Consider the following 27,279-nt stretch of genomic DNA (forward strand, 5'->3'; position numbering starts at 1 on the left):
TACTACTCTCGTTTCAACTCTATTCAGAGCACATTTTGCAGACAGTATCCACATATGTCACTGAATGTAGTACAAAATTAGATCATTGTATGACACTTCTGTTAGTTCAAGGGATATGAGATATGTGAAAAAATGCCACATCGTGCATAGATTTTTAATTCACTTATTCTTTACTACAAAGAAACTTCTGGAGTCGAGTCAATTCAGGAAACCCCTGGCATCTGGCAGCACTTTTGACTGTCTTTCAACTTGAAACTGAAACAGCTATATCCAACGATAAGTCTGTAGAGCTGTGAAGAGGCATTGCCATAGAAATATTTACAAAATCACCAAGCAGGGCAATGCACTGGTTAGCATACTGGAATTGCATCTGGGAGCAAGACGGTTCAAACCCACTTCCGGCCATTCTGATTTAGGTTCTCTGTGATTTCCCTAGATCAGTTAAGGCAAATGCCAGGACGGTTCATTTGAAAGGGCACAGCTGATTTCCTTCTCCATCCTCCCCTAATTGGAGCTTGTGCTCGATCTCTTGACCGGATGTTAAAGCACTAATCTCCTATTCTTCCTTTTACAGTGCTATTGTAGTCAGGCATAGCAGCTATGCTCAACATACAAAAACTGCCTGGGATCACATTTCTTAATTTGGATTTTGTACTTATACATTTGTACATTATGCTTATTTCTTTGTACAACTGTTTCATAATTTTAGAGGTGGTTTCACAAATACATGGAAATTCTAATAGCAAATTGACAAAATGAACACTTGGGTTTTTCAGCTAGCTATCTCTGTAAGGATCATAAATTTAAATTCTACATTTGTTAGCCCCCATCTCTGCTAAAAAAAACTATTAATTGCAAAGGACTCTAAGTTAGAAAGGGCTGGCTGGCTCTGCATACATCATTGGCTGCACGTTGTAGAAGGGGGAAAAAAGTTGGTTGGTGTTTATGATATGACTTAAGCATTTATACGAACACAAGGGTAACTCTGTTTACTCCTTGTCATTGTTTGCAGGAGTGGGATGTGCCTGATGACCACGATAGTACGCATGATCCACAAAGCATCATCAAAGAGGTGAGTTGTTCTAATGTTGTGGTGGATAATTGCACTACATAATGTAGAATAGTAATTTATTTGTTCCCCATAGAGTATTTGGATTTTGGACATATATGCCACAAGTAATGTCATAACTTGCTGGAAACAATTACAAAAACACAGTTTATCTCAATTAAGTATGGATAGTATGGTGCAAATGAAGGTAATCTACTTCCTTAAAGTGCATTCATTAATACTATAAAACACTCATTACTAAGATATTCCTGTAGAGTGACTTCCCTTTTGGTACTTTGGAAGCTTGTTAAACAATTTGATTCCTGTGTTACACAGTCTGTAGTTTGTATAGTGCCTTGCCAGGTGACACACACACACACACACACACACACACACACACACACACACGTACGTGGACAGAGAAAATAAACAAACTTCAGTTGTTGCTATATCAAATCAAGTGAACATCAATGGTAACTACACACATCAGCAACATTAACTCTGTATTCAGTGGAGGGAAAAAGTGTAACTTGTGAGTGGAGTAGTACAAAACATTTATTGTGTTTGTGTGTGCATTTCCACATCATCAGTTGTAAGTAAACACAAAATGTAGTCACAAAATGTCTGTGTATAATGAAATTACATTTCATAGATAACATGATTTGCTAACTTAGTAACAAAGCTCACAGTAACACCTTGTAGTTAAGATGACAAGCTACCACTGTACAGTAATGCAAAGTGGGCCCACTGAACTCCAATATTTGAAAACAATACTTTGTCAGTGTCAAAGCAACAGCTCACAAACTCAGTTTTACTCACTACCTTGTTTGGAACATGTTGTTGTTGTTGTTGTTGTGGTCTTCAGTCCTGAGACTGGTTTGATGCAGCTCTCCATGCTACTCTATCCTGTGCAAGCTTCTTCATCTCCCAGTACCTACTGCAACCTACATCCTTCAGAATCTGCTTAGTGTATTCATCTCTTGGTCTCCCCCTACGATTTTTACCCTCCACGCTGCCCTCCAATGCTAAATTGGTGATCCCTTGATGCCTCAGAACATGTCCTACCAACCGATCCCTTCTTCTGGTCAAGTTGTGCCACAAACTTCTCTTCTCCCCAATCCTATTCAATACCTCCTCATTAGTTATGTGATCTACCCATCTAATCTTCAGCATTCTTCTGTAGCACCACATTTCGAAAGCTTCTATTCTCTTCTTGTCCAAACTATTTACCATCCATGTTTCACTTCCATACATGGCTACACTCCATACAAATACTTTCAGAAATGACTTCCTGACACTTAAATCTATACTTGATGTTAACAAATTTCTCTTCTTCAGAAACGCTTTCCTTGCCATTGCCAGTTTGGAACATAACAAATGAAAATGGTTTACATCCTTACCATGCAGACAAGCCTAGATGAGAAAGTAGAAGATTATACAAGCTATGCCAATTTTTGTACCTGAGCTGAGGGCAACATCAGTGCTCAACAGTGTTAATATTCCATATGTCATCTTGTTTATGTATATGACAATTTTTACCATGGAAGCAGTATTTAATGTCCACAACTGTCGCCAGTATTAATATGAAAATCCTCATCAAATTCAGTAAATTGGTCACTATGATTTTTGACAATGTCTGGTCATCTTTATTGAGCCTTTTTTCCCCTCCTCCTTGAATAAGTGGACGCAATTATTAACAGTTCTTGCAAGTGGAATTGCCCAGAAAGTGTTCCTGTCCTAAGGTAACTCATTTATATTTTTATGCAAGATTTAGCTTTCACCTGATTTTTCTTGGTAACATAATCTAAATGTACTATCACATGAAGTAAATTAAAGTGCCATGTTTCTATACAATGCAATGACTGGACAGTCACATGTTGTTGTTGAATGCTATCTGACTAAATACTGTACATCAGTTAAAAGTGTGTGGCTATTTATGAAATTTTTAATAGTACAGAGCAGTATTCAGTTGTTAGTAAACTTAACCATAATTGAAGCAGTTAGTGTACAAAGAGTAATAAATTTCTAGTGGTATTTTTGTTTATTAAGACCTTGATATTTGAAAGTACTACTTTTTAAGAACATAGTAAGTACATAATAGTTGGCAAATTCCAACACTGTATTTTAAATTTGTAATTTCATACCTGTGTTCATTGTAACATTATTGTTAACACTTTCAGAGATACATTATGAATTCTTTACAGTGCTGTATATTACTGAATTACAAATAGTTCTTATTGCTGAAAATTTGTGTGAAAACTCTTGATACAATGAGTGCATTTTGTTTACGAGCAAGTGTTAACAAAAAGTAAAATGCTGTAAGAACTTATATCAGCACAGAATAAATATAAATCATACATATGTCATTTATTTACATCTCAGCATGGTGAAATGAACATTGTTTTCTTAATAAATTAATGTAAGTATGTGAAATACATATGGCATTGTGTTATTTTACTACATGAGAATTGCGTTCACCAGCACTACCCAACATTTGAATATATGCTATGCTCTTCATGTACACCAAAGGATGTTGTTGCAACAGAACAGTGTTCTACCACATACTACTCTGGCAGTCTGGTGACATTTGAGTCAAGTATTAGAGTGCAGGTAGATTGGGTGTGGTTGCTCCCCCCTCCCCGCTCTGAGAGTGGCCTGTCAGATTGCTTTACTAGGCATTTTTATGTCGAGTTTCGTGAAAGATCACATCTACAGGACACCATTCAACATTCATTAAGAGCTGATTGCAATCATTTTTTGAGACAATGCTCATCATGTTAGACAGTTGCTGATGTTAACTTTGCACCAATGTCAAAGGCAGGAATTGTATGGCATGTGGGTAGATTAAATAACTAATGAGGGAGTACTGAATCAGACTGATTGGGGGGAGGTATTTATGGTAAGGCTTGAGTAAAAGGAGAGATTAGTCAAGGACACATTCTGTGGTGCCAAAAAAGTCAGTTTGGTAATAGGATGAAGTGTGAGGGGAAAATATTACAGGGGGGATTAAGGTTAGACAGTAGTAAGCAGGTTCAAACATACGTGCATTTCAGTAGTTACACCGACATGAAGAAGCTTGCTCAGGATAGACTAATGTGAAGAGTTTCATTAGTAAACAGATGACACCTTGATGCTTAAGATCGTGTCCTATCAACAGATCCCTTCTCCTAATCAAGTTTTGCTATAAATTTCTTCTCTACAGTTTTATTCATTATTTCTTTATTAATTATCCAATGGCCCCATTAATCTCGGGTGTTCTTCTGTAGCAGCACATTTCAAAAGTTTCCTCTCTTTTCTAGATGGTACTATCTCCCACCTCTCACTTCTGCATAAAGTTACACTTCAAATTTTTCATAAAATATGCCTGCATTTTTGATCCTCTTTGCTTCTAAAATCTTCAGTTATTAAGCTCCCAAATTGCAAGACTTTTCTGTTTCCAATATCTCATTTTGCAGTCTTAGTCTCCCAACATCACCTTATTTAATTCAGCTGCATTCCATTACTATTCCGCAGTTAGACACATTAATCTGTACTCCTATTTCATTTCTCCCCTGTTGACAGGCGCAAAAAAAAAGACAGAAAACTTTCCTAGATTTTGGACAAATGTTTCTTTTGTACTGGAGTATGCACAGGCACACACACACACGTACATGTATGGCCTCATTGTGCAAAATGGAGTGGGTGAGGGGAGAAAAGAGGCAGGGAGTGGGAGGGAGGCTTGGGGAAGGATGGCCGATGGCTCGTAGGGAGGAAGCAGGTGTGTGAGATAGGAATTTGCGACAACAGCACATGTCAACACACGTGACAATGTGATGATGTGAACATGGTGACAGAATAGAGGAAGGAGGGACTGCAGGGAAGAGGGTGTTTGTAGAGGAGGGTAGTCAGAACCAGCACTCATAAATGATTTACATTCTGCTAGAACCTTCCATGCCTGTACTTATGTGCTCCTTATTAACATATGTTTCTGCTTGCAGACACACTCATGTAACACAATGACATTATAAGTTATAGAGTGTAGCAATCAGTGGTCCTTTTTTAGATTTTATTACACAAATCCAGATTTCGGCTGGTAGCTAGCCATTCTCAATGCACTGTTTTCTATTCTCAGTGCATGTAAGTCCCTGTTGTCCAGGCATCAGTCACAGTTCTTTGAATACAGTAGTGCATTGAGAATGGCTAGCTCCTAGCTGAAATCTGGATTTGCATAGTAAAATGTAAAAAAGGACGACTGAGTGCTGCACTCTATAATTTATGTCACATGTCACCGAGTGCAACTACTTTAGTGCAACCACTTAAGGTTACCTGGCAGTGGCTTTAAACATTAGTTATGAATGTGATTTCATGAACTACCAGCCATATGTTTGCTACCATTTTTACATATTTTGATGCACTTCATCTATTATAAAGATGTGATAGAGAAGGCCTGTTTATTTGCTCAAAAGAAAAAGAAAAAAAAACAGCTTTTATTTCAAGTGATATTATACTCCGAAAAGTGGTGACTAACGGGGCTTTGGTGAAGCTATGATAGGCCAAGCTAGCCAGCAGTGGATCTACAACCAGCTTCCAACAAGGTAACTAGTCTTAGATAGGATGGACATAAAATATAACTACCCAGAAACGCAAATGGACTACAAATTGGAGCTGTATACATTGGAACACTGAGAGGAAAGGTAGAAGAGATGGTGGATATGATAGAAAGGAGAAAGCTTGATATTCAAGGCATAGGAGAGACAAGAAGGCACCAAGGAACTGAGGAAAAGTTGCAGATAGTATTGGAGTGAAATGAGGAAAACAAAAGGGAGTGGGAGCTGTTGTGAGCGATCTTCTAAAAGAAGAATTACAGAGGACAAGTGACAGGATAACGGAGAACAGAATTATCTATGTAAGCATAGACCAGATGTGGTTTAAATTCAAAGAAATAGTTTTGATAATTGAGAGATTTATACCAAATAAATTAATAAGATGTGGTACTGATATCCCATGGTAATGACATAGGAACAGTCGGTATTGTAGTGGTAAACTGTCATAGTTGTGCTGGAAAAGAACCACAGCTCCAGGTGCTAATAGAAAGCACCAAATCTGAAATTGCTATAGGTACTGATTAAACATTTTTCAGAAAGCATAGATTAAATACAGTTGGTGGTAGAGTGTTTATTGCAGTCAGAAATAATTTACTTTGTAGTGAAACTGAAGTATATAATTCCTGTGACTTAGTATTGGTCGACATTATATGTGACAGTCATAATAAATTAATAACTGGCTCCTTTTACCAGTCCTCAAACTCAGATGATACAGTTTTTGGACAGTTCAAAGAAAACTTGAGAGTAATTTCAAATAGGTACCATCAATCATATAGTTATAGTTGTTGGTGACTTCAGTCCACCATCAATATGTTGGCAGAGATAAAAGTTTGAAGTTGGTGTTAGGCATAAAACATTGTCAAAATCATTCTGAATGCCTTCTCAGAAAATTATTTTGAACAAATAGGAGCTCACTTGCAGTGTAAATGTTTGCAAAAACATACTTGAGCTCTTAACAACAAATAATTCTGGCCAAAAAGGGCGCATCATGACAGGTACAGGGACTGGTGGCCACAAGATTGTTGTAGTTAGACTGAATACTGTAACATTCAAACCCACCAAAAAGAAACATAAAATACATCCATTTAAGAAAGCAGATAAAAATTCACTTGACACCTTCCTTAAGAGACAGTTACCATTCCTTCCTGTCTGATTGTATAAACATAAACCAGATGTTCAAATTCAGAGAAATATTTTCAATGGCAACTGAGTGGTATATACCAAATAGATTAATAAGAGATGATATTCATCCCTTGTGGTGCACAAAACAGGGTACAACACTATTGAAGAGGCAAAAAAAAAAAAAAAAAAAAAAAAAAAAAAAAAAAAGCATGCAAAATTTAAAAGAACACAAAATTCCTGAGATTGCCAAAGCTTTACAGAAGGTTGAAATTTAGCGTGAACTTCAATGCAAGATGCTTTTAATAGTTTCCACAGTGAAACTCTGTCTCAAAATCTGGCAGAAAACCCAAAGAGATTCTCATGATATGTAAAGCACAACAATGGTAAAATGCAACCAGTACCTTCACTGTACGATAACAATGGTGATGTTATCGATGGTACTGCCAGTAAAGCAGAGTTACTAAACTTGGTTTTCTGAAATTCCTTCACAAAGGAAGATGAAGTAAATATTCCAGAATTCAAATTGAGAACAAGTGCCAACGTGAGTAATTTAGAAATAAGTATTCTCGGCGTAGCGAAGCAGTTTAAAACACTTAAGAAAGGAAAGGCTTCCACTCCAGATTGTATACCAGTCAGCTTCCTTTCAGAGTATGCTGATACAAAAGGTCCTTAGTTAGCAGTCATATCCAACCACTTGCTTGTAGAAAGATCTGTACCCTAAGACTGAAAAGTTGCATAAGTCACACCAGTACCTATGAAAGGAAATGAGTAATCTACTAAATTACAGACCCATATCACTAATGTCAATTTTATGTAGGATTTGAGAACATATACTGTGTTTGAACATGATGAATCACCTTGAAGAAAATGATGTATTGACAAATAGTTAAAATGGATTCGGAAAGTATCGTACTTGGGAAATACAGCTAGCTCTGTTTTTCATGAAGTAATGCGTGCTGTCAACAGGGTACATCAAATTAATTCCGTATTTTTAGATTTCCAGAACATGTTTGATACCATTCCTCACAAGTGAATTCTAGTTAAATTGTGTGTCTGTGGGGTATGATTTGTGTCCTGTCAGAAAGGTTCCAGTTTGTAATAACTTATGGAAAGTTACCATTTAAAACAGAACTAATATCTGGTGGTCTCCGAGAAAGTGTTACAGGCGGCCCTCTGTTGTTCTTGAGCTATGTAAACCATTAAGGAGGCAATCTGGACAAGCCTCTTAGATTGTTTGCAGATGATGTTGTCAGTTGCCATCATGTAAAGTCATCAGTTGATCAAAATGAATTGCAAAATGATTTGGACAAGATATCTGTATGGTGCAGAATGTGACAATTGACTCTAAATAAAGAAAAGTATGAAGTAATCCAGCACTAAAAGCAATCTGCTGAATTTCAGGCACACAATAAATCAGTCAAATGTAAAGGCTGACGAATTATTCCATCCTGGATTTTCCATTGTTTAAATTTAAATGCTGTAAACTCAACTAAATACAGATAATTGAAATTTCAACGATCACATAGATAATGTTCTGGGGAAAGAAAGCAAAAGACTGTGATTTATTGGCAGATAACTTGCAAAACATAACAGGTCAAGTAAGGAGACTGCTTATACTATACTTGTTCTCCCTCTTCTGCGGTATTGCTGTATGGTGTGGGATTGGCATCAGATAGAGTTGATGGAGGACATTGAAATTTCATGAGAAGGTCCTGTCACAGCAAAAACACCTTTGTTTTAATGACTGCAACACCAATTCACGTATTACATCTGTGGCAATCTCTTCCTTATTTTGCGATAATACAAAATGAGCTCCCTTTCTTTCAATTTTTTCTATCACCACCTTTCTCCTCAGAATGTGAAAATATTTTTTGATGCCCACCTATTTAGGGAGAAATTATCACCATAGTAAAATAAATTAGGGATCATATGGAAAGATTTAAGGGTTTGATTTTTCCATGCACTATTAGAGGGTGGAACGGTAAAAAAGTACCTTAAATGTGGTTCTATGAATCCTCTGCCAGGCACTTAATTGTGAATTGCAGTTAATCATGTACATATAGACAAGGGAAAGAAGTATGGAGGTGGTTCAGATGTATGCCACTCAGGTGGGTTACACATGTCAAGAGGAGGAGGAATTTGAGGAAACTAAAAAATCTTTTGAATGGACAAAGTTATGGGCGACTTGAATGCAGATGTAGGGAGTGAAAGCCAAGGGTATGAAATGTACTGGGAGCTGAAGGATGGGGGAAGTAGAAATGAAGAAGGAAACAGTTTTGTGGAATTCTGCAAGAGAAATGGTTTAGTGATAGGTAACTCCTGGTCTCAGAAGAAAGAGAGCCACGAAATTGTGTGATACAGAATGAATCTAACACACAAATCTTTGGTGGATTATGTTCTCTGTGACTGGGAAACAAAGAGGACTGTAATGGATATAAATGTACTACCATCTGACGCACTGGATAGTGACCACTGGCTACTAGCGATGAGCATGAGAATCATGAAGGAATGGAGGAAGAGAGAGAACCAGGAAGGGAGAATTAGAGTATGGAAACTGAAGGAAAAGGCAGTGAGGGAAGAATACAGTGAAATTATAAGGGAAAGGTTACCAAACAATGAACTAAAAGCAGGAGAAGAGGAATGGAGCGCAATTCAAAAGTGCTATGGTTGAAGCTGTGGCCGAACAATTGGCAGAAACGTTGGAAAGTGACACCATGGCAGAATGAAAATGTCAGGGTGGTAGTGGGAAGGAAGAGCAAGGCCTTCAGATTGTGCTTCTTAAAAAGGACTGAATTACCAAGAGAGAAATATCAGAAAAAGAAGAAAGGGGCACATAAGACAGTGGCTGAGGAGAGAAGAAACTGGATGGAAGAATGGATAAAGATGATAAAGGAAGTTAGCAGCAGAAGTAAGAAAGTACCATATGGAATGGTCAAAATAAGAGGAGAGGTTTGAGAGAAGATGTAACGATGATGGATAGAAATGGGAAGGGGGAGGGAAGGAGAACTTGACATGGTAAAAAATGGAAATGGTGCTGGGCAAGATGAAAGGAGGAAAGGCACCAGGGATGGATGAGGTAAGTATCGAACTGGTGAAGGCAGCAGGGGACGGTGATGATGTGGATTGAGAAGACTCTAGAAGACTATAAGAGGGCACTAATTGTCCTTGTATTCAATAAAGGTAGTAGAGAGGATTATAGAAACTACAGGGGAGTCACACTGATACCATACTGTGCCAAGGTATATGAAAAGATCCTGGAGAGCAGAATCTGGACAAAGGTTAAGAACAAATTGAGAGGGGAACAGCATGGCTTCAGACCTGGGGAGGTCAACTGTTGACCTCATATCTGCAATGAGGCTGCTCTAGTAGCACCAATATGAATTTGGGGGAGACCTTGTGGTGGCCTTTGTTGCTATAGAAGAATGTTCTGGGAAGCACTGGAAAAAAGACAACAAGCATAGTGGAGAAGGTGTACTGTGGAAGTCTGAGTTGTGTGAAAATGGAAAATGAAAGAATAGATTGGTTTATGCAAACAAGTGGTGTTAAGGGCTGTGCATTGTTATATTTCCTCATCATGGATGAGGTCATGATGTGATGGCAGTAAAAAACTGGAGAAGATAAGATGAAAGAAATGGTGGTCACGGATGACTTGATGATAATCTGGGGAAATATGGAGGAAGAGATTCAGTAACAGCTGAATGCTTGGGAGAGAACTGTGGGACAGTATGGAATGAAATTTAATGTAAACAAATGTGAGATCCTGTTACAGCTGGAAGGAAAGATAGATCAACTAGTGGGATAAAGATTGGAGGTGAACAATTGAAGAAAACTGAAGTGTCGAGTACTTGAGAAGTGCGACAGAGGAAAATAGAAGAAATGAGAAAGAGATCAGTGAATGTGGGAGACAGGTAGAAACATTCCTGTGAAGTGTTAGGAGCCTGGTTTCGATCAAAGACCTCCCACAAAAAAAGAGATTTAAGCATATTACAGGCATGTGAAATGAATTTCCTCAAAAGTAGGCTAGGAGAATAAAATGGTAAGGGAAATAGTGAAATAGGAACCCCTGCAGACACATCAAGGCTAAGATGGAATGGTCAGTTACAGAGAGTGGACAGCAAGAGGAGGTGAGAAGGAAATGACCTAGAGGAAAACCAAGGGGGTAAATGGCTGAAAAATGTGGAATGTGCTGAAAAGATAGGTGAGGAGCGGACCAGAGTGTACACAGTGATGGTGGGAAAGCAGGACTAGATGGGGAGCCTTTCGTTCCAGACAGACTCAGCCAGAGGCAGGAAACTGTTCATCTTCATGATGATTATGACGACGATAATGATATGATACTTGATGTAATTATTCTTCATCTTTGATAACTCCTCTCTTTCATCAGTGCAAACTTACCACTTATGTAAGTGAATGCTGTCACATGATCCCAATGTCATTAACACCTATATCTGAGCTCCCTTGAATATTTACATATGCTTAAATGAACTCCGACAGGTCAACATTGTCACCATTTTCTGTAAATGAAGTGCAAAATAATCAGTAAACTCACAAATGGCTGACCAAAGATTTTTTTCTAGACTCTGTAGTAGTTAATTCTACAACACGGTCCCATGCGGCTGTCATTTATCAATTTCAAATTTTTTATTATACCATTTCCGCTCCTTTTCATGAAGCTTATGCATCAGCTGCATCTTATATATGTGCATAACATTTTCCAGATCTTATTGGTCCAGTGGTTGTAACAGATCTGTTATTTTAGGCTGCAGAAATTTCACACTAATGCCACCACTGACCCGTTCTTCTACATGTGGGTGTAGCAGAGCATTGTCAAGTGACATTATGGCCTCCAGAGACAAATCTTCCTCTTTTAGAGATTTTATTACACTTGGCACAAAATCTTCAAAGAATCAGTTTTCAAAAAGCAAACTGTCCATCTATAGATTCGCCCCGCCCCGCCCCGCCCCTCACCACCCCTCCCCTCCCCTCCCCTCCCCTCCCCTCCCCTCCCCTCCCCTCCCCTCCCCTTTGCACTGGTAACATTGCTTGACCAATCCGCAGACATCCTTATACAAGGTTGGCCAAGTAAGGTGTTCCCTGATTCTAGCTAAAGTCTTGGCCAGACCCAAGTGTCCACCAACCACCGAATTATGGAAGACAGCAGGAACCAGCTCCGTAGGAAGACAAATCTTTTCTCTGTTATCTCTCTTACTGCGATAGCAGACAATCCCTTTATGGACACAATACCCTGGCACCTCCTTCCCCTCCGCAAGCTGGCCTTTAATCGCAGCGATGTGTACATCCTGCTCTTGCCTTTCATGAAGGTTACCAAAGAGTTCAGGAACCTCGGATAAAATACCCATTGCCCAACTACAGGGTTCGACCCCAACGGCTTCCTGCTCATTACTAGTCCCTTCATCAAACATCCTGCTTAGAGCATCGGTGACAGAGTTCTCCGTTCCTTGAATATGTCGGACCGTGAATCTAAAGGCTGATATTCTAACTGCCCACCGAGCTATTCTACCAGTTCTCCTGGGGTGCGCCAAGACCCAACTCAAGGCCTGGTTGTATGTCTCCAGTAAGAAAAGCCTATGCTCAAGGTAGAACCTGAACCTATCAAGTGCGAATAGAACGGCAAGCGCCTTCAACTCATACACGGAATATTTGAGCTCCGCTGGAGAAAGCATTCTTGAAGCATAAGCAGTAGGACCCTTCTCACCATCATCTTCTTGCAGGAGAACGGCGGCTACGCCTGAAATCGAAGCATCAGTTTGAACTACGAAGGCCTTACGAAAATTGGGGACAGCAAGAACAGGTGGGTTTGCCAGAGCGGCCTTGATTGCCTCAAATGTTGACTGCTGGGACTCACCTCACTGAAATGCTTGATTTTTCTTATGCAGAAGATTCAAGGGCGCAGCCAACTGAGCGAATTGGGGTACAAACTTCGTAAAGAAGTTCTCTATTCCAATAAAGCGAGCAATTGCCCTTGTATTCTTTGGAGGAGGAAATTTTTGAAGATCCTTAGTCCTGTCCTTATCAATACGGACCCCACCGGCCGACACCAAGTGCCACAGGAATGAAATCTCCTTGGATGCTAACTTAATCTTAGATCGTTTGACGGTAAGACCCACACTACGCAAGCGTAGAAGGACCTGTTCAAGGTGTCAAAGATGCTCCTCAAGACTCGCACTAAAAATTACCATGTTGTCAAGATAATTCTAAAGAAATTTATACTTAACATCGCCTAAGACATTATCCAACATCCTAGAAAGGACGGCAGCACCGGTAGACAGATCAAAAGGGACTCTATTGAACTCGAGTAAGCTCCAGTCAGTGCAAAATGTAGTGACTGGTTTAGACTGCTCAGCAAGAGAAATCTGGTAGTATGCCTGGTTCAAGTCGAGTACAGTGAAGATCTTTGCCCCCGCAAACCAAGTAAAGCAGTGATGTAGGTCTGGCAATGGCACTGATTCCAAAACTACCTTCTGATTAAGCTGCCTATAATCAACAACTGGCCTGTAGCCTGAATCCCCCTTGGGGACCAGGAACATGTGCGATGAATAGGCAGAAGTGGATGGTCTAATTATCCCCTGTTCTAACATTTTATCTATAATACGACGCAAAGCACCATCTTAGGGGGCAACAGGCAATAAGGCGGCAGCCTAACAGGAACATCATCAGTTAATTGTATCTTGTAACATATACGGTCAGTCACTCCTAACTCATCAGTTAACGTGTCAGGGAACTGGCTCAAGAGCCCCAAAATGCTTTCTCGCTCCCCCTTCTCCAGATGACCGACACCAAAGCCGGAATCAGACACCAAAACCTTATTAACACCCGATACCCTCTGGCAAGAGCACAACGAAAACTCCCTATTAGGACAAAAATTAAAGAAAAACTTCTTAGCAGCATAATTCAAAATCATGCCGGTATGCATCACATCCGAGCAACAGACGAACAGCAAGATTCTTAACCACCAACAATTCGACAGGCCAGGAAAAATCACCTACAGACACACTCCCCATACAGCAACCTACTAGACGTAACACCTGTCCATTGACAACACGACATCCCTGTAAGGCAAATCGCAAGGAGGGTAAGCGACGCTTCTGTTTATTATCCAGACAACACTGGTAATCCAACAAAGAAAAACTACTTCATGAATCCAACAAGGTGCAGACTGGTTCGTGGTTAAGGAAGGCACAGATCAACGGCAAGGACTGACCGAACACGACCCTTATCCATTTGCAAGACCTCAAAGGTGGTTTATCGCGTCCAGTACCTCCCAAAACTTGGCGTCAGCTTCTTGGACGCGGCTTCCTCTGCTCAGGACATTCACGCACCAAATGATTCAAAGCACCACAACGGAAACAAGCGCCTCTTTTACCTGCCATCCTCAATCCCCCACTACGGTTATGCTGACGGTTAGAGAAATTGGGCACGGGGTTCCCGGAACTTACATTTCGACTCCCAACACATTCTCCTACACAGGTCTGCGCCCCCGCATGACCTGCCCCACCACGCCTACTGTCAGCATAACGTAATCCTTCAATGGTCAACACGAGCCTATCTAGATCCCGGAAGGACATGGGCTTATTGGCAAACATTATTCGCGACCTATCCTCGGGCCTATTACATTACAAAATAATGTCTATCGCCTATCCTTCAACAACATTTAGATTCAGAGCTTGTATGACAACCCTAACATCCTCAATATACTGCTGGAGTGTCTGAGTCGACCTCTGAACCCGGCGGTAGTACTGGTTAACTAAATCTGCTCTCATGCGTTGGGTCAAGTGACTATCGATAATCCTCCTACGCAAGTGCGACAAGCCCTCTCCATGCTCCAAGACTTGACCAATGATAGAACTCAACATTCCTTCACACAAGAGATAAATAAACTGCAAAATAGTACGATGTGTCACCTCTAATATATCAGCTTGAATTTCCAAACGTACTAATAACCATAGAACTTTGACAACACCGGGCAACTCATCCAAGGTCAGTTTATTTATTCCATGCACAAATATGATCAAAGGGTTAGGTAGCTTAGCAAAGGGCTCAGGGGGACAAGGATTAGTCCTAGCGCCACCACCTGCTAGATCAGAATCATCCCCCCTGCGGTAAACTAACTCTTCAACATGCCCTACGCTCTCTTCAAGGCAACCTACCGCATTAAGTTGAGTCTGCAACTGAATTACCTTCCTGACTAATTGTCCAATACTAGTACTTTGCTCCGGAGTAACCGGCACTTGTTCTAAATCATGCAGTCTACCCGCCCAGTGATTGAGATGGGCTTGAATATGACCGATCTGTTTGCGAGAAGGATTACTACCACCCATAAACTCCAAATTGTCTTGCACGCTTGAAAGGGACGTGCTACACAACACAAGCGCGGCACCTTCCTCACCGATGCCCTCTACCATTGCGCACACCGGCTGGTCCAAGACGCCCCGTAACCGCGCGCTCAACTCGGCCACAGTACCATCAGAAGGGCCCCATGAACCTCCAACTTATAAGCTAGCTGCTCTCTGCGCAAATAACCGATACCCGGGCAACTCCTCAGCTGCGAGTGGCTCGTCTGCTCAGGCTGAAACATTTTTACAAGAGGAAGTATGCGCTCCAAACAAATTTCAAACATAATGCTACCTAAGCTCGCAATTGTGAATAGTGCTGCTAGCACACATAACCCAGACACAACCACACTCTGCTACCATTGTACTGGTAGATAGGACAGCTTGGCTGTGGAAGTGGAAGGGTAGCTCACAACATAGACAGACAACAGTATTCACAATTACAAGCACCCAAGCTTTAATGATCTTCCAGCAATAAAGGCTCTTAACAAATCTCAATTAAGCAAGTACATAAACTTGATTGCAAACATATGTTAACCTTCAACCAGTGAATAACCCCAATAAAGAATTACCAATCAATAAAACGTAGATAAAGGACTGCTTTACAAGAATGCTTAAATTAAGTAAAATCATGAAAGCTAAGTTACAAATTTTATGTTAAGCTTCAACAGGTGAATAACCCCAATAAATAATTCTCATTTAAATAAAACATAGATAGGAAAATCCCTTACCAAAATGCTTGAATTGTGTAAAATCATGAAAAGCTGAGTTACAACTTTTCTCACAAACTACTTAGGAATTTACAGCAAATAAACAAGTTTGATCTGTTTAACCAGAAGGTTACTGCCAAGACCAAGCAACTGAAGCCACTCAGAGCGGACTACCGCCCCAACGCTGGTCATCAACCGACATCGTCACGGCCCAGTGGCCACCGTGCTAAAACAGACTAACGTTTCGGTAAGTGACCGACAGCAACACAGGAGTAACAGTGACTGAAAGTCGGTGTACGCCTTACGAAACACGGCACACCCTGAAGTGGGAGCAGGCACAGCTGACTAGCGACCATACAACCACGAGCAAACAAATCTCACGCTGCCTGTACTAATGCAGCAAATGATAGCGAGCAACAAGACGCCACACGCAAAGCAGCAACCGTGCCTACCCCTCGACCACAGAATGTGCCCTGTCTCCTTGTCTATGGTAATACAATTTATAGCATACAAGAAATGATTTAATAATGGCATTAGTTCAACGCAAGATCAGTGAACAGATAGGTCCAGTAAAGATTTACCAATGGATTTACCTTCCAACCAATTTCCAGTCCACAGGCGGAAATTAGTAAACTTGGCATAAGTTTTCACCAGACCGATAAACAAGAAATCAAATTAAACAGTTGCCAAAAATACAGCCACGATACGCAAGCCCTTCAAGACCTTGCCATCTTACTCACAGTTATCATTAATGGCGAAACATACACAAATGAATGACAAGAAATTCACCATTGAAAGCAAAAAAACAACACACCACAAAGGTTAAATTAATTAATTTGCAGACAAGCCAGTCACTGAAAGCTCAGTTTCACAAGATTAGGACTAACCTCACTCAGCAGCAATACATTTGTGTGCGTGATAACTAGGTTGCCCAAACAGGACTCCAAAACCTAAAACAACAGGTCACACGTTAGCTGTCTTGTTCTCGGATACTAGGCACCACCGGGCTAAGACAATCGCGACGAAAAAAAAAAAAAAAAACTCTGAAATTACAGCTGCCTGCAGCAAAACAGATGAGTCATGGTGCATGAACTTAAAGCACAAGCCACTGTTCCAGTCGGAGCGTAACCTTTTCAATGCACACACGGACAGAACAACACACGTGGGCAAAAGGGAGCAGCAGATACGTACCAAGCAAACTACACTGCGCCAAAATGCGACTCATGTCACGTCCACAAACCGGAGCACTGCTCCCGGAGCTGGTATCTGCTCGCTGGACTGCCGCAACGCTCTGTCCCCCGGAAAGCGATGCTGACTGCCGCCTTGCTCAACGCTCCCTTTTCAGCCATGCACAACAACTCTTCTGTTGTCGCCTCAGAGTGCGGCCGCAATGTCCATTCTCTCCTGCCGTCCACCCCAGACTCCCGTACTCGTACTCCCTCCCTCGTTAGGACCCGCTCCGACAGGAGGCGCTCGCGATCGCACATAGTGCCGACCTCAACCAGAGGAGTAATTGATAGCGTCTTGCGCCCGAGAGCCGCGCCACGGCTCACATAGGCTTGTATAATGCTGCCAGAAACACCATTACAGTGTCTGATTACTTTGTGAAGCAAATATGCCTGTCAAATAAAAACACAGGTTTTGTTGCTTTACAGCCTGAGTATGCTACTTCTAATAGACAAATATGGAAAATATCATTTTATTTTTCACATTATAAAGTAATCTATGGAAACACATTTTAAGTGTGGTACTGTATTATCTGTAAAAATCAGTACACATTATCCGTTTGAACTTGCATACTGTATTTAAGCCATGGACTGCCTCTTCCATTTTTATCCCACAAACTTCTTTCCACTACTGAACTGTTGTTTCCTGAATCCTTGTGGGTGTGTCCTATCTACCGATCCACACATCCAACTGTTTATTAATCTGTAGCACCACATTTGAAAAAGCTTCTATTCTCTCCTTGCCTGTCCTGCTGATTGTGTAAATTTCACTTCCATGCAAGGTTACACACTATACACTTTCAGGGAATAGTTTACATTAGGTGGTTCAAAATTACTTTTCTTCACAAATGCTGTTCTTGCTATTGCCAATTTGTATTTTATCTCCTCTCTGTTTTGGCCATTATCACTTACCTTGCTATCCTAATAGCAAGCAAACTTTGCTATTATTTCCTAATTAATTCCCTCATCAATTGCCTGATTTAATTTGACTACATTCCTTTACCCTCATTTACTTTTATTGATATTCAGGTTATACCCTCTTTTTGAGCCAATATTCATTGTATTCAACTGCTTTTGCAAGTTCTTTCCATCCCTGACATAATTATGATGTAACTGGCTAACAGAAATGTTTTAATTTCTTGCTTGCGCCTTAATTCCTCTCCAAATTTGTCCTATGTTTCATTCACTGCTTGGTCAACTTACAGACTGAACATTATCAGGGAGAGACTACATCCTTGTCTCGTTATCTTCATCTACTTTTTCGCTTTCATGCCTTTTGACTTTTATAACTCTGGCCTGGAGTCTGTAAAGGTGCAAATAACTTTTGACTCCTTGTATTTTATCCCTGCCGCCTTCTGAATTTCAGAAAGTGTATTCCAGTCAACACTGTCAAAAACTTTTTCTAAATCTGCAAATGCTGTAAATGTAGGTTTTCCTTTCTTCAACCTATCTTGTAAGATAAATCATACGGTCAACATTGCCTGTTGTGTTCCTTCATTTCTCCGGAATGTTTACTGATCTTCCTCAAGGCTGCTTCTACCAGTTTTCTGTTATACTTTAAGTAATGTATGTTGGACTTTTTCAACCATTACATATTAGATGATTCAGTAATTCTTGCTTCTGTCAGTACCTACCTGTTTAGGACCAAAATTATTGCATACTTTTGCATATCTGAGGGGTTTTTATTTGTGTGATAATCTTGCACATGAGGTGGAATAGTTTTGTCATAGCTGCCTATTCCAAGAACTGAAGACTGTGTAGAAGCAATAGGTCATCTAAAACCTGGACAGATTCCTGACTGCAGCTCTAAAGATTGAAGAAAATTAAAGAAAAGCAAAGAACCTGCAAAATTATTTGGAGGGAATGAATAGTATTTGAAAAACTAATGATGTTAGAAGTAAACAGCATATAAAATTCTGAAAAGTCTTCTCTATAAGTATTCTTATGGAATGTTGCTGTATATGGAAATAAAGGTGGACGACGATCAGGGCAAACAAGCAGAGAATATAAGCTAGAAGCTTCTGAAATTTATTGCTACAGGAGAATGCTGAAGATTACATGGCTATTTGAGTAAACAAAGTGGTGGTAAATCCATTTTGGGAGAAAATAGCGTGATGGTACAACCGGACTGAAAGAAGTGGCTGACTGATAGGACACATTTTGAGACATCAAGGGATCACCCATTTAATATTGAAGGGAAGTTGGGGGAAGGGGGTTAAAAGTCATAGAGGGAGACCAAGAGATGAATATAGTTAGCAGATCCAGAAGGATGTGGGTAGTGGTTGCTGTTCAGAGATGAAAAGACTTGCACAGCGTAGGACAGTGCAGAGAGGTGCATCTAGTTAGTCTTCAGACTAAAGACCAGAGGTACATTATTTAGACTCTTTAGACTCACTATTGTACAGTTTTACAGATTAGCAGCACTCTTGCAGAAGATGTGCTTAAGTCAGATAAACTCAATAAATTCTAATCACAATATTTGTTGTGGAATTAGTTCCATAGCTACACTTCGCCTTTGTTTTATTTATTTATGTTTCTAAATCTACATCTTTATACATACTCTGCAAGCCACCATACAGTGGGTGGCTGGGGATACCCTGTACCACAACTAGTCATATCAATACCTGTTCTACCAACAAATACAGCAAGGGAAAAATGACTATCTACAGCCCTCTGTATGAGACCTAACTTTATCTTCATGGTTGTTGATGAAATGCATACTGGTGGCAGTAGAATCATTCTGCAGTCAGCTTCAAATGCCAGTTCTTTAAATCCCCCCCACCCACCCCCACCCCCCTCCCCCACCCCCTGCCATGGGGCTCATGGTTCGTTCATGAGTTCATGCGTGGTGCACATGGGGCCCCGCGCTATGGCAGCCAATTCTTCTTTCCCTGGCTGTGTTTCCTTCACCCTGCCCACCCTCCCTATCCTCGCTCCTTTCGCATTGTTGCCTCCTTTCCCTCTTTTAGTGTTGTGATTTATGTTGACCTGGCTAACCACCTGTTTCTTGTATTGGTTGTAATTTTGTTCCTTTTGCCTGTACTTTCACCCTTTTGGCGTTTAGGTCCCAACTTGAGGTTTGACCTCCACTTCAAAATTTCCTGTTTTTAGTGTGAGCCATGGGGGGAAGAACTCCCTCCCTGGCATCTACAGTGTGGATTCCTCTGCCCTCTTCCTTCCCCTCTCCCTTTCCCACTGTAGCCCCGCTAGGTCACCAGCACTTGTAGCCAGTCCATGTGGTGGGGCTGTTGTGTACCCATATGGCTGAACTCCCTGACAACACAGTGATCTCATTACTGATGACTAAGCTATTCCCTTCCCATGTATGCCAAGGAGTGGTTGCTTGTCTTCTCGGAGCATTGGAACTCCCGGCAACGACCGTCGTGCCAAACAGCCCTTGCTGTGGCTGAGTGGTGCCCATGGGGAGAGCCCCTGGTCAGAGTGGGTGGTATCAGGGTGGATGCTTGGCACACGAAGTGTATCAAGCTGCAAAATTCTGACTGTTCTCAAACAACTGCCTCTTTGAATGGTGAAGGACCCTTGAATGCTACTTTGTATGACCCAGCAACTTTCCCTTCCCTGGCTACACCATGGGAGGAGGGCCAGGCTCGTCACCTCGTCCCTACTGGGATGGATGGGGACACTTTCACCACCACAAAGCCATTATTTTTCTTGGAAAATATTGAGGACAACTTTGGTGGAGTCTCTTAGTAAGATGCGGTTGGTCTCCCTGTCGATCAAAGCTCCTTCTGCCACCCAGTCTGCAGCTCTTTGTATCTGTGATTGTTTTGGCAATGTCCCAGTGTCTTATCACTCCTCACCAATCTCTGTATATGGTCCAGGGAGTAATTTTTGATGGGGGTCTCATCCTGCAAACCGATGAAGAACTCCGGGCTAATCTGGAGCAGTGTGGCATTCTTTTTTTTTTGTGACGTGTGCGGAATGGTCGCAAAGACAATCACACCGATACTGGTGCCTTCATTCTGGCTTTTGAGGGGAATACCCTCCCAGAGGTCAAGGTTATGTGCTACAGATGTGATGTGAAGCCGTACATCCCTCCACCGACACGGTGCTTTTGGTACTTGCGTTTCAGGCATGTGCCTTCTGCTGTTCGCAGACCCTTTGTGTGGTGACTGTGGCCACGCACTCCATGATGGAAGCCCTTGTGTTCCACCGTCTGTGTGTCAGTTGTGCTGACCACCACTCCCCTCACTTGCTGGACTGCCCGGCTTACAAGAGAGAAAAGAAGGTACAAGAATACAAGTCCCTGGATCATCTGTTTTATGCTGAGGCTTGCCAAAAATATGAGAGACTCCATCCAGTGTCACTATCTTCAACTTTTGCCTCTGTTACTTCCTTTCCTCCTCCCTTGTTCTTACCCCAGCTCCATGTCACTCTCCCCTCCGCCTCCCCTGCGGTTCCCACAACCTCCCGTCAGGTAGCTGCTCCCCCTCCCAGGCCAAAGAAATGTTTCCCTTCTTTGGCACCTGCACCAGTGATCGGGCTCCTTCCTGGGACCTCTCTCTCCGGTGTATCTCAGGCCAGACATCTGTTACCACCACTTGGCTGCGAGGTGCACCATCTGTGCGCCCCAAGGTTGCCCGCTCTCTTTTGGTTCCCAATTTTGCAGAAGCCTGTACTCACCCTATGCCCTGCCCTCCTCCACCTCAGAAAGAGAAGAAGAAGCAACATAACTACCAAGACAAGGTGTCCCCGGTGCCTCCGGAGGTGCCATCTCCCCCCTTGCAACCTGTGTCTGACGTATTATTTATCTATCTCACCCCATTCTTGTCGGTGACAGCTACTGACCAAGTGACCTGACCTCCTCCTTGGCTTCTTCATGTCTATCCTGGACTCACACCAAATGATCATCCAGTGGAATTGTAGCAGATACTATTGTCACCTATTGGAAATGCAACATCTTGTCTCTTATTCCGCGTTCTGTCTCGTATTCAAGAAATGCATTTCTGTGATGACCACTCTCCAACTTTTTGTGGTTATCGGGCATTCTGTCAGAACTGTGCTGGCCCTTGGGTAGCATCTGGTTTGGTCTACACTTTGGTTTGCTCAGATGTCATTAGTGACTGTATTCCCCTACCACCTTGGAAGCAATAGCAGTTAGCGTGCAAATGACTCCTGCAATCACCATTTGCAATGTCTACCTCCCTCCAGGAAGGCCACTTGCTTATGTTGCACTGTATACCTTAATCCAGCAACTCCTGCCCCAATTTCTCTTCCTTGGGGACATCAATGCCCACCATCCACTGTGGGGGAGTGTCACTTCAACAGGTAGGGGTATCCTAATTGACCAACTTATTACAGACCTCGATTTGTTTCTCCTCAATGATGGTTCCCCTATCCACTTCAGTGTTGCTCATGACACCTTCTCTGCTATGGATCTCACAATCTCCTCCCCTGCCCTCGTGGCTTCCCTACATTGGTCATCCTGTGATAACCTTTGTGACAGTGGCCACTTTCTGATGATTCTATTGGGACCAACTGGCCTTTATATATGTCTGCTGTCCACTTTAACACCCCCCCCCCCCCCCTCCCAAATTCCATTGATGTAGTCATGCAAGGCATCTCTGCCACTCTTCTTCATGCTGCTGGCACTGCTGCCCCCTATCCACAGGTCCCCCTCTTCGTCAGCCAGTACCATGGTGGACCAAGGATGCGACAGTTGCCATCCAGGACCGCCGACGGGCACTGCAGTGATTTAAGTGACACCCTTCACAGACCAACCTCCTCACTTTTAAGCACCTCGATGCTAAGGGTCATTACCTTACTAAGCGGAGTAAAAAGGAATGCTAGGGGTGCTTTGTTTCCTCCCTGGGGACATATGCCTCATCATAACAAGTTTGGTCAAAGCTTCGTAGCCTTCTGGGCCACCAGCAACAGTCAGCTGTCCAGGTTGTCAACCTCCAAGGAACTCTGTGCACTGATCCATTGGTCCTCACAGAACACCTCGTGACTCACTTTGTGATGGCATCGTCATCCTCTTCATACCTTACTACCTTTCTCCTGCAGAAACACAGAGTTGAATAGACCCCCCCCCCCCCCCCCCCTCTGTTTCATCCTGCAACACGTTGAGCTCTATAATGCATCTTTCACTGAATGGGAATTGGTGCAGGCTCTTAGCTCTTCATGAGAAACAGCCCCAGGGCCAAATTCCATCCACAACTAGATCATAAAACACTTGGCAACAGCTCCTCAAGGTCTTCAACAACATTTGGCTCACGGGTGCTATTCCGTCACTTTGGTGAGACAGTATAGGTATCCCTGTCCTTAAGCCTGGAAAAAACCCAACGTCTCTTGACAGTTACTGCCCCATTAGCCTTACAAATGTACTTCGTCAACTGCTCGATAGGATGGTCAACTTCAGATTGTGTAAGGTATTTAAATCTTGGGTCCTTTTGTCCCCGTATTGGTGTGGCTTCCAGGCAGGGCGATCTCCAACTGACCATTTACTCCAATTGGAATCAGCCATCCGACAGGGTTTTACTCACTGCCGACACCTTGTCGTAGTCTTCTTTGACCTACATAGGGTGTATGACATGGCTTGGCGCCATCACATTTTAGTTACCTTCCATGACTGGGGCTTCCGTGGTCCCCTTACTATTTTTATCTGGGAGTTATTATCTTACTGGCTCTTCTGGGTTTGCCAGCCACTGTGGCCGAGCGGTTCTAGGCACTTCAGTCTGGAACCGCGCTGCTGCTGTGGTCGCAGGTTCGAATCTTGCCTCAGGCATGGATGTGTGTGATGTCCTTAGGTTAGTTAGGTTTAAGTAGTTCTAAGTCTATGGGACTGATAACCTCAGATGTTAAGTCCCATAGTGCTTAGAGCCATTTGAACCATCTTCTGGGTTCGAGTTGGCACTTCACTCGATGCCCCTCAGATTCAGGAGAATAGTATCCCACAGAGTTCTGTGCTAAGTGTCATGCTCTTCCTCATCCCCATCAATGGGCTTGCGAACTCTGTTGAGCCTTTGGTTACCCCAGCATTGTACATTGACTTTTTTTGCATCTGGTGCAGCTCCCACTCAGTAGTGTCTGCTGAGTGCCAGCTCCAATTCATCATCCGACGGGCCTCTGCGTGGGCCACTGCCCGTGGCTTCCAGTTTGCTCCCTCCGAAACGTAGGTGATGCATCTTTGTCATTGACCCGCAGTACGCCCTGATCCAGAACTTTATTTAGGTGACCAGCTTGTCGATGTTGTAGCACATTCCCGTTTCTTGGGTCTTATTTTTGATAACAAGCTGACATGTTTGCCCCCACATTCGCCCCCTACAGATTACATTTATGCAGAAGCTTAATGCTGGAACGGTCTTCTCCATCTTTACCGTGCTCTGTTCTTGTCCAGACTAGATTCTGGTAGTTAGGTTTATGGTTCACCAGCTCCTTCCACTTTGAAACTCCTTGACCCTGTCCATCATTGTGTGGTGTATCTGGCGATTGGTGCCGTTCTCACTAATCCTGTAGATAGTCTCCCCACAGAAGCAGGGATTCCTCCTCTACACATCCAACGGAGCCAACTCCTTGTTTCTTACACAATCGCCATTCGCCAATTCCCTGACCATCCTGTGTATCCTGTACTCTTTGCCAATGAGGGATGTCTCCCCCCCTAACACCCACCCATGAGTGGGATTGCTGGTTGGCATACGTCTCACTTCCCTCTGTTGGGATCTCTATCTCCACTCACTGGACTGCACCCTGTCTCTTTCCTCCCATACACCCCTCTCCCTCTCCCCCTTCCCCCCCCCCCCCTCCCTCCCCAGGTGGTGCCTAGACCATGGATAGGACCAATCTATATGAGGGTCCTAAGGTCTCTGTTGCTCCTATGGTGGTTACCGGCGACTTGTATGTGCCATCCTTGTAGAGTTCCAGGGTGCCACCATCTTTTACACTGATAGTTCTAGACTATTGATTAGGTGGGATATGCTATCACATCTCCTACTGGCTTCGAGCACCATTTATTGCTGGGTTCATGCAATGTGTTCACAGCACAGCTTATAGCCATTCCCAGGGCACTCCTTTTTGTTTCTCAGGTCTCCCTCCACAGTGTTTTAATTTGTTCAGACACCATGAGCAGCCTGCAGACTATCAATTGATATTACTCTCGTTATCCTTTGGTCTCTGCTGCCCATGACCACCTCTCTGCCCCTGAGTGTGTCGCCTGTTCAGTTGTCTCTCTCTAGTTCCCAAGTCATGTGGGTATCCCAGGGAACGAATTGGCTGACCATTTGGCTAGAGAACCAGATACTTACCCCCCATTTCCTTTCATGATTCTAGCTGCAGATATTAAGAGCTACATCAAATCTCTCTTTGCCCAACAGTGCATGCCATCTGGAGTACCACTGCTCATAGTAAAAAACTCCGCACAATCAAGGAGTGTTCTGCAGTTTGGTGCTCTTCTTTCTGCTCCTCTTGGAAGGAGTCCACTGTTTTATGCCGTTTATGCATTGGTCACACCCGTCTCACCCATCGTTTCCTTGTACGTAATGGCCCACCCTCACAATGTGGTTGTGGAGTTAGACTGACGATATCTCACACATTAGTGGAATGTCCCCTTCTTTCAGCCCTTCATGTAAAGTATAGTCTTCCCAATTCCTGAAATGTAATATTAGCAGAAGTTCCACAGATGGTTGACCTGGTCCTTGGTTTCCTCCAGGAAAGTGATAGTTTTTATTTCCAGGTATAAGGATCTCCTTTAGTCTTGGAGCAGGGGTGGGGTGGTTGTAGTAGGGACTTCTTTTACAGTCTTCTCAGTCTGTGACCCCATGACCCCCCCCCCCCCTCCCTTTTTTTGCAGTTTTTAGATTTAGTTTTACCTTTCATGTTTTTACTGTGTTTGTTTAATGTTCATTATTTTGTAATTTGACTCCCCTGATGATCTGTCCACTTTTAGCAGACCCTCTTTCTTCTGTAGCTCACTTTGGAACTGTGGGACTGATGACCTTGCCGTTTAGTCCCATACCTCTCTCAATCAACCTAAATTTTCCCAATAGTATTCCTTAAAAAGAACATCGCCTTGCCTCCCCCCCCCCCCACCCCCCTCTCCCCCAGAGATTCCAATTTGATTTCCCAAAGCATCTCTGCAATAACTGCATGTTACTCAAACCTAATGGTAACAAATCTAGCTGCCAGTCTCTGAATTACTTCAATGTCTCCCTTCTATCTAACTGGTGTGGATCCCAAACACTTGAACAGTATTCAGGAATAGTTTGCACTAGTTTCCTATATGTGGTCTCTTTTGCAGATGAATCACACTTTCCTAAAATTTTCACAATAAATTGAAGTCGACAATTCTCCTTCCCCACCACCATCATCACATGTTCTTTTTGCAACATTATTCCCAGATATGTAAACAATATGACTGTGTGAAGTAAGACACTACTGATACTGTATCTGCAAATAACAGGATTGATTTTTGCACTCATCTGTATTAATTTAAATTTTTCTACATTTAGAGGTAGCTACCATTCATCAAACCAACTAGAAATTTTGCCTGTCATTTTGTATCGTCCTTTACTCAGTCAGCTTCAACAGCTTCCCATACACCCCAGCATTATCAGCAAACCACCTCAGATTGCTGCCCACCCTGTCTGTTAGATTATTTATGTAAGAAAATAACAGTGGTCCTATAAAACTTCCACGAACACTTGCTGTTAAGAACAACATACTGGGTTCTATAACTTACGAAGTCTTCAAGCCACTCATATATCTGTGAACCTATTCCATATCCTCTTACCTTCTTTAACAGCCTGCAATGGGGCACCATGTCAAATGCTTTTTGGAGGTCTAGAAATAGGGACTCTGCCTGTTGTCCTCCATCCATAGTTCCCAATATATCATGTGAGAAAAGGGCAAGCTGAGTTTCACATGAGTATTTGAAAAACTAATGCTGATTCATGGACATATAACTTCAGTCCCAAGAAAATTTGTTATGTTCAAACTGAGAATATGTTCAGGGATTCTGCAGCAAATCAATGTAAGGGTTGTTGATTTTTAATTCTGTTGGTGTGTTCTGTTGCTGTTCTTACGTATGTGAGTCTTGGGAGTCTCCTGTGCTTTCTGCCCAGTCACTGGTGATTGCACTGGGCAAGATAAATGCAAGCTAAGAAAAGGGCCAATGGTGTAAAGTACTCATTGTAAAACCGGACTGGGATTCGATCCGAACCTGGCAATTTAATTGTTTTGCACTCTTTCAGTTGTTTCTGTGCACCAGGAATGCTATGTTGT

At 42.4% G+C, this 27,279-nt stretch overlaps 1 protein-coding gene across 10 annotated transcripts in view; it reads left to right on the forward strand.

Annotated features, from left to right (window-relative positions):
• LOC124717080 (zinc finger protein 501-like) overlaps positions 1-27,279 on the forward strand; it is a 133,404-nt gene that overhangs the window by 18,790 nt on the left and 87,335 nt on the right. For all 10 annotated transcript variants that reach the window (XM_047243773.1, XM_047243777.1, XM_047243774.1 and 7 more), the window contains one exon: positions 1,013-1,072. In XM_047243773.1, coding sequence (XP_047099729.1) covers positions 1,013-1,072 — 60 coding nt within the window. The remainder of the gene's footprint in view (positions 1-1,012; positions 1,073-27,279) is intronic.

Source organism: Schistocerca piceifrons, chromosome 9, assembly GCF_021461385.2.
Source record: "Schistocerca piceifrons isolate TAMUIC-IGC-003096 chromosome 9, iqSchPice1.1, whole genome shotgun sequence".
In the NCBI taxonomy this organism is placed as follows: Eukaryota; Metazoa; Arthropoda; class Insecta; order Orthoptera; family Acrididae; genus Schistocerca; species Schistocerca piceifrons.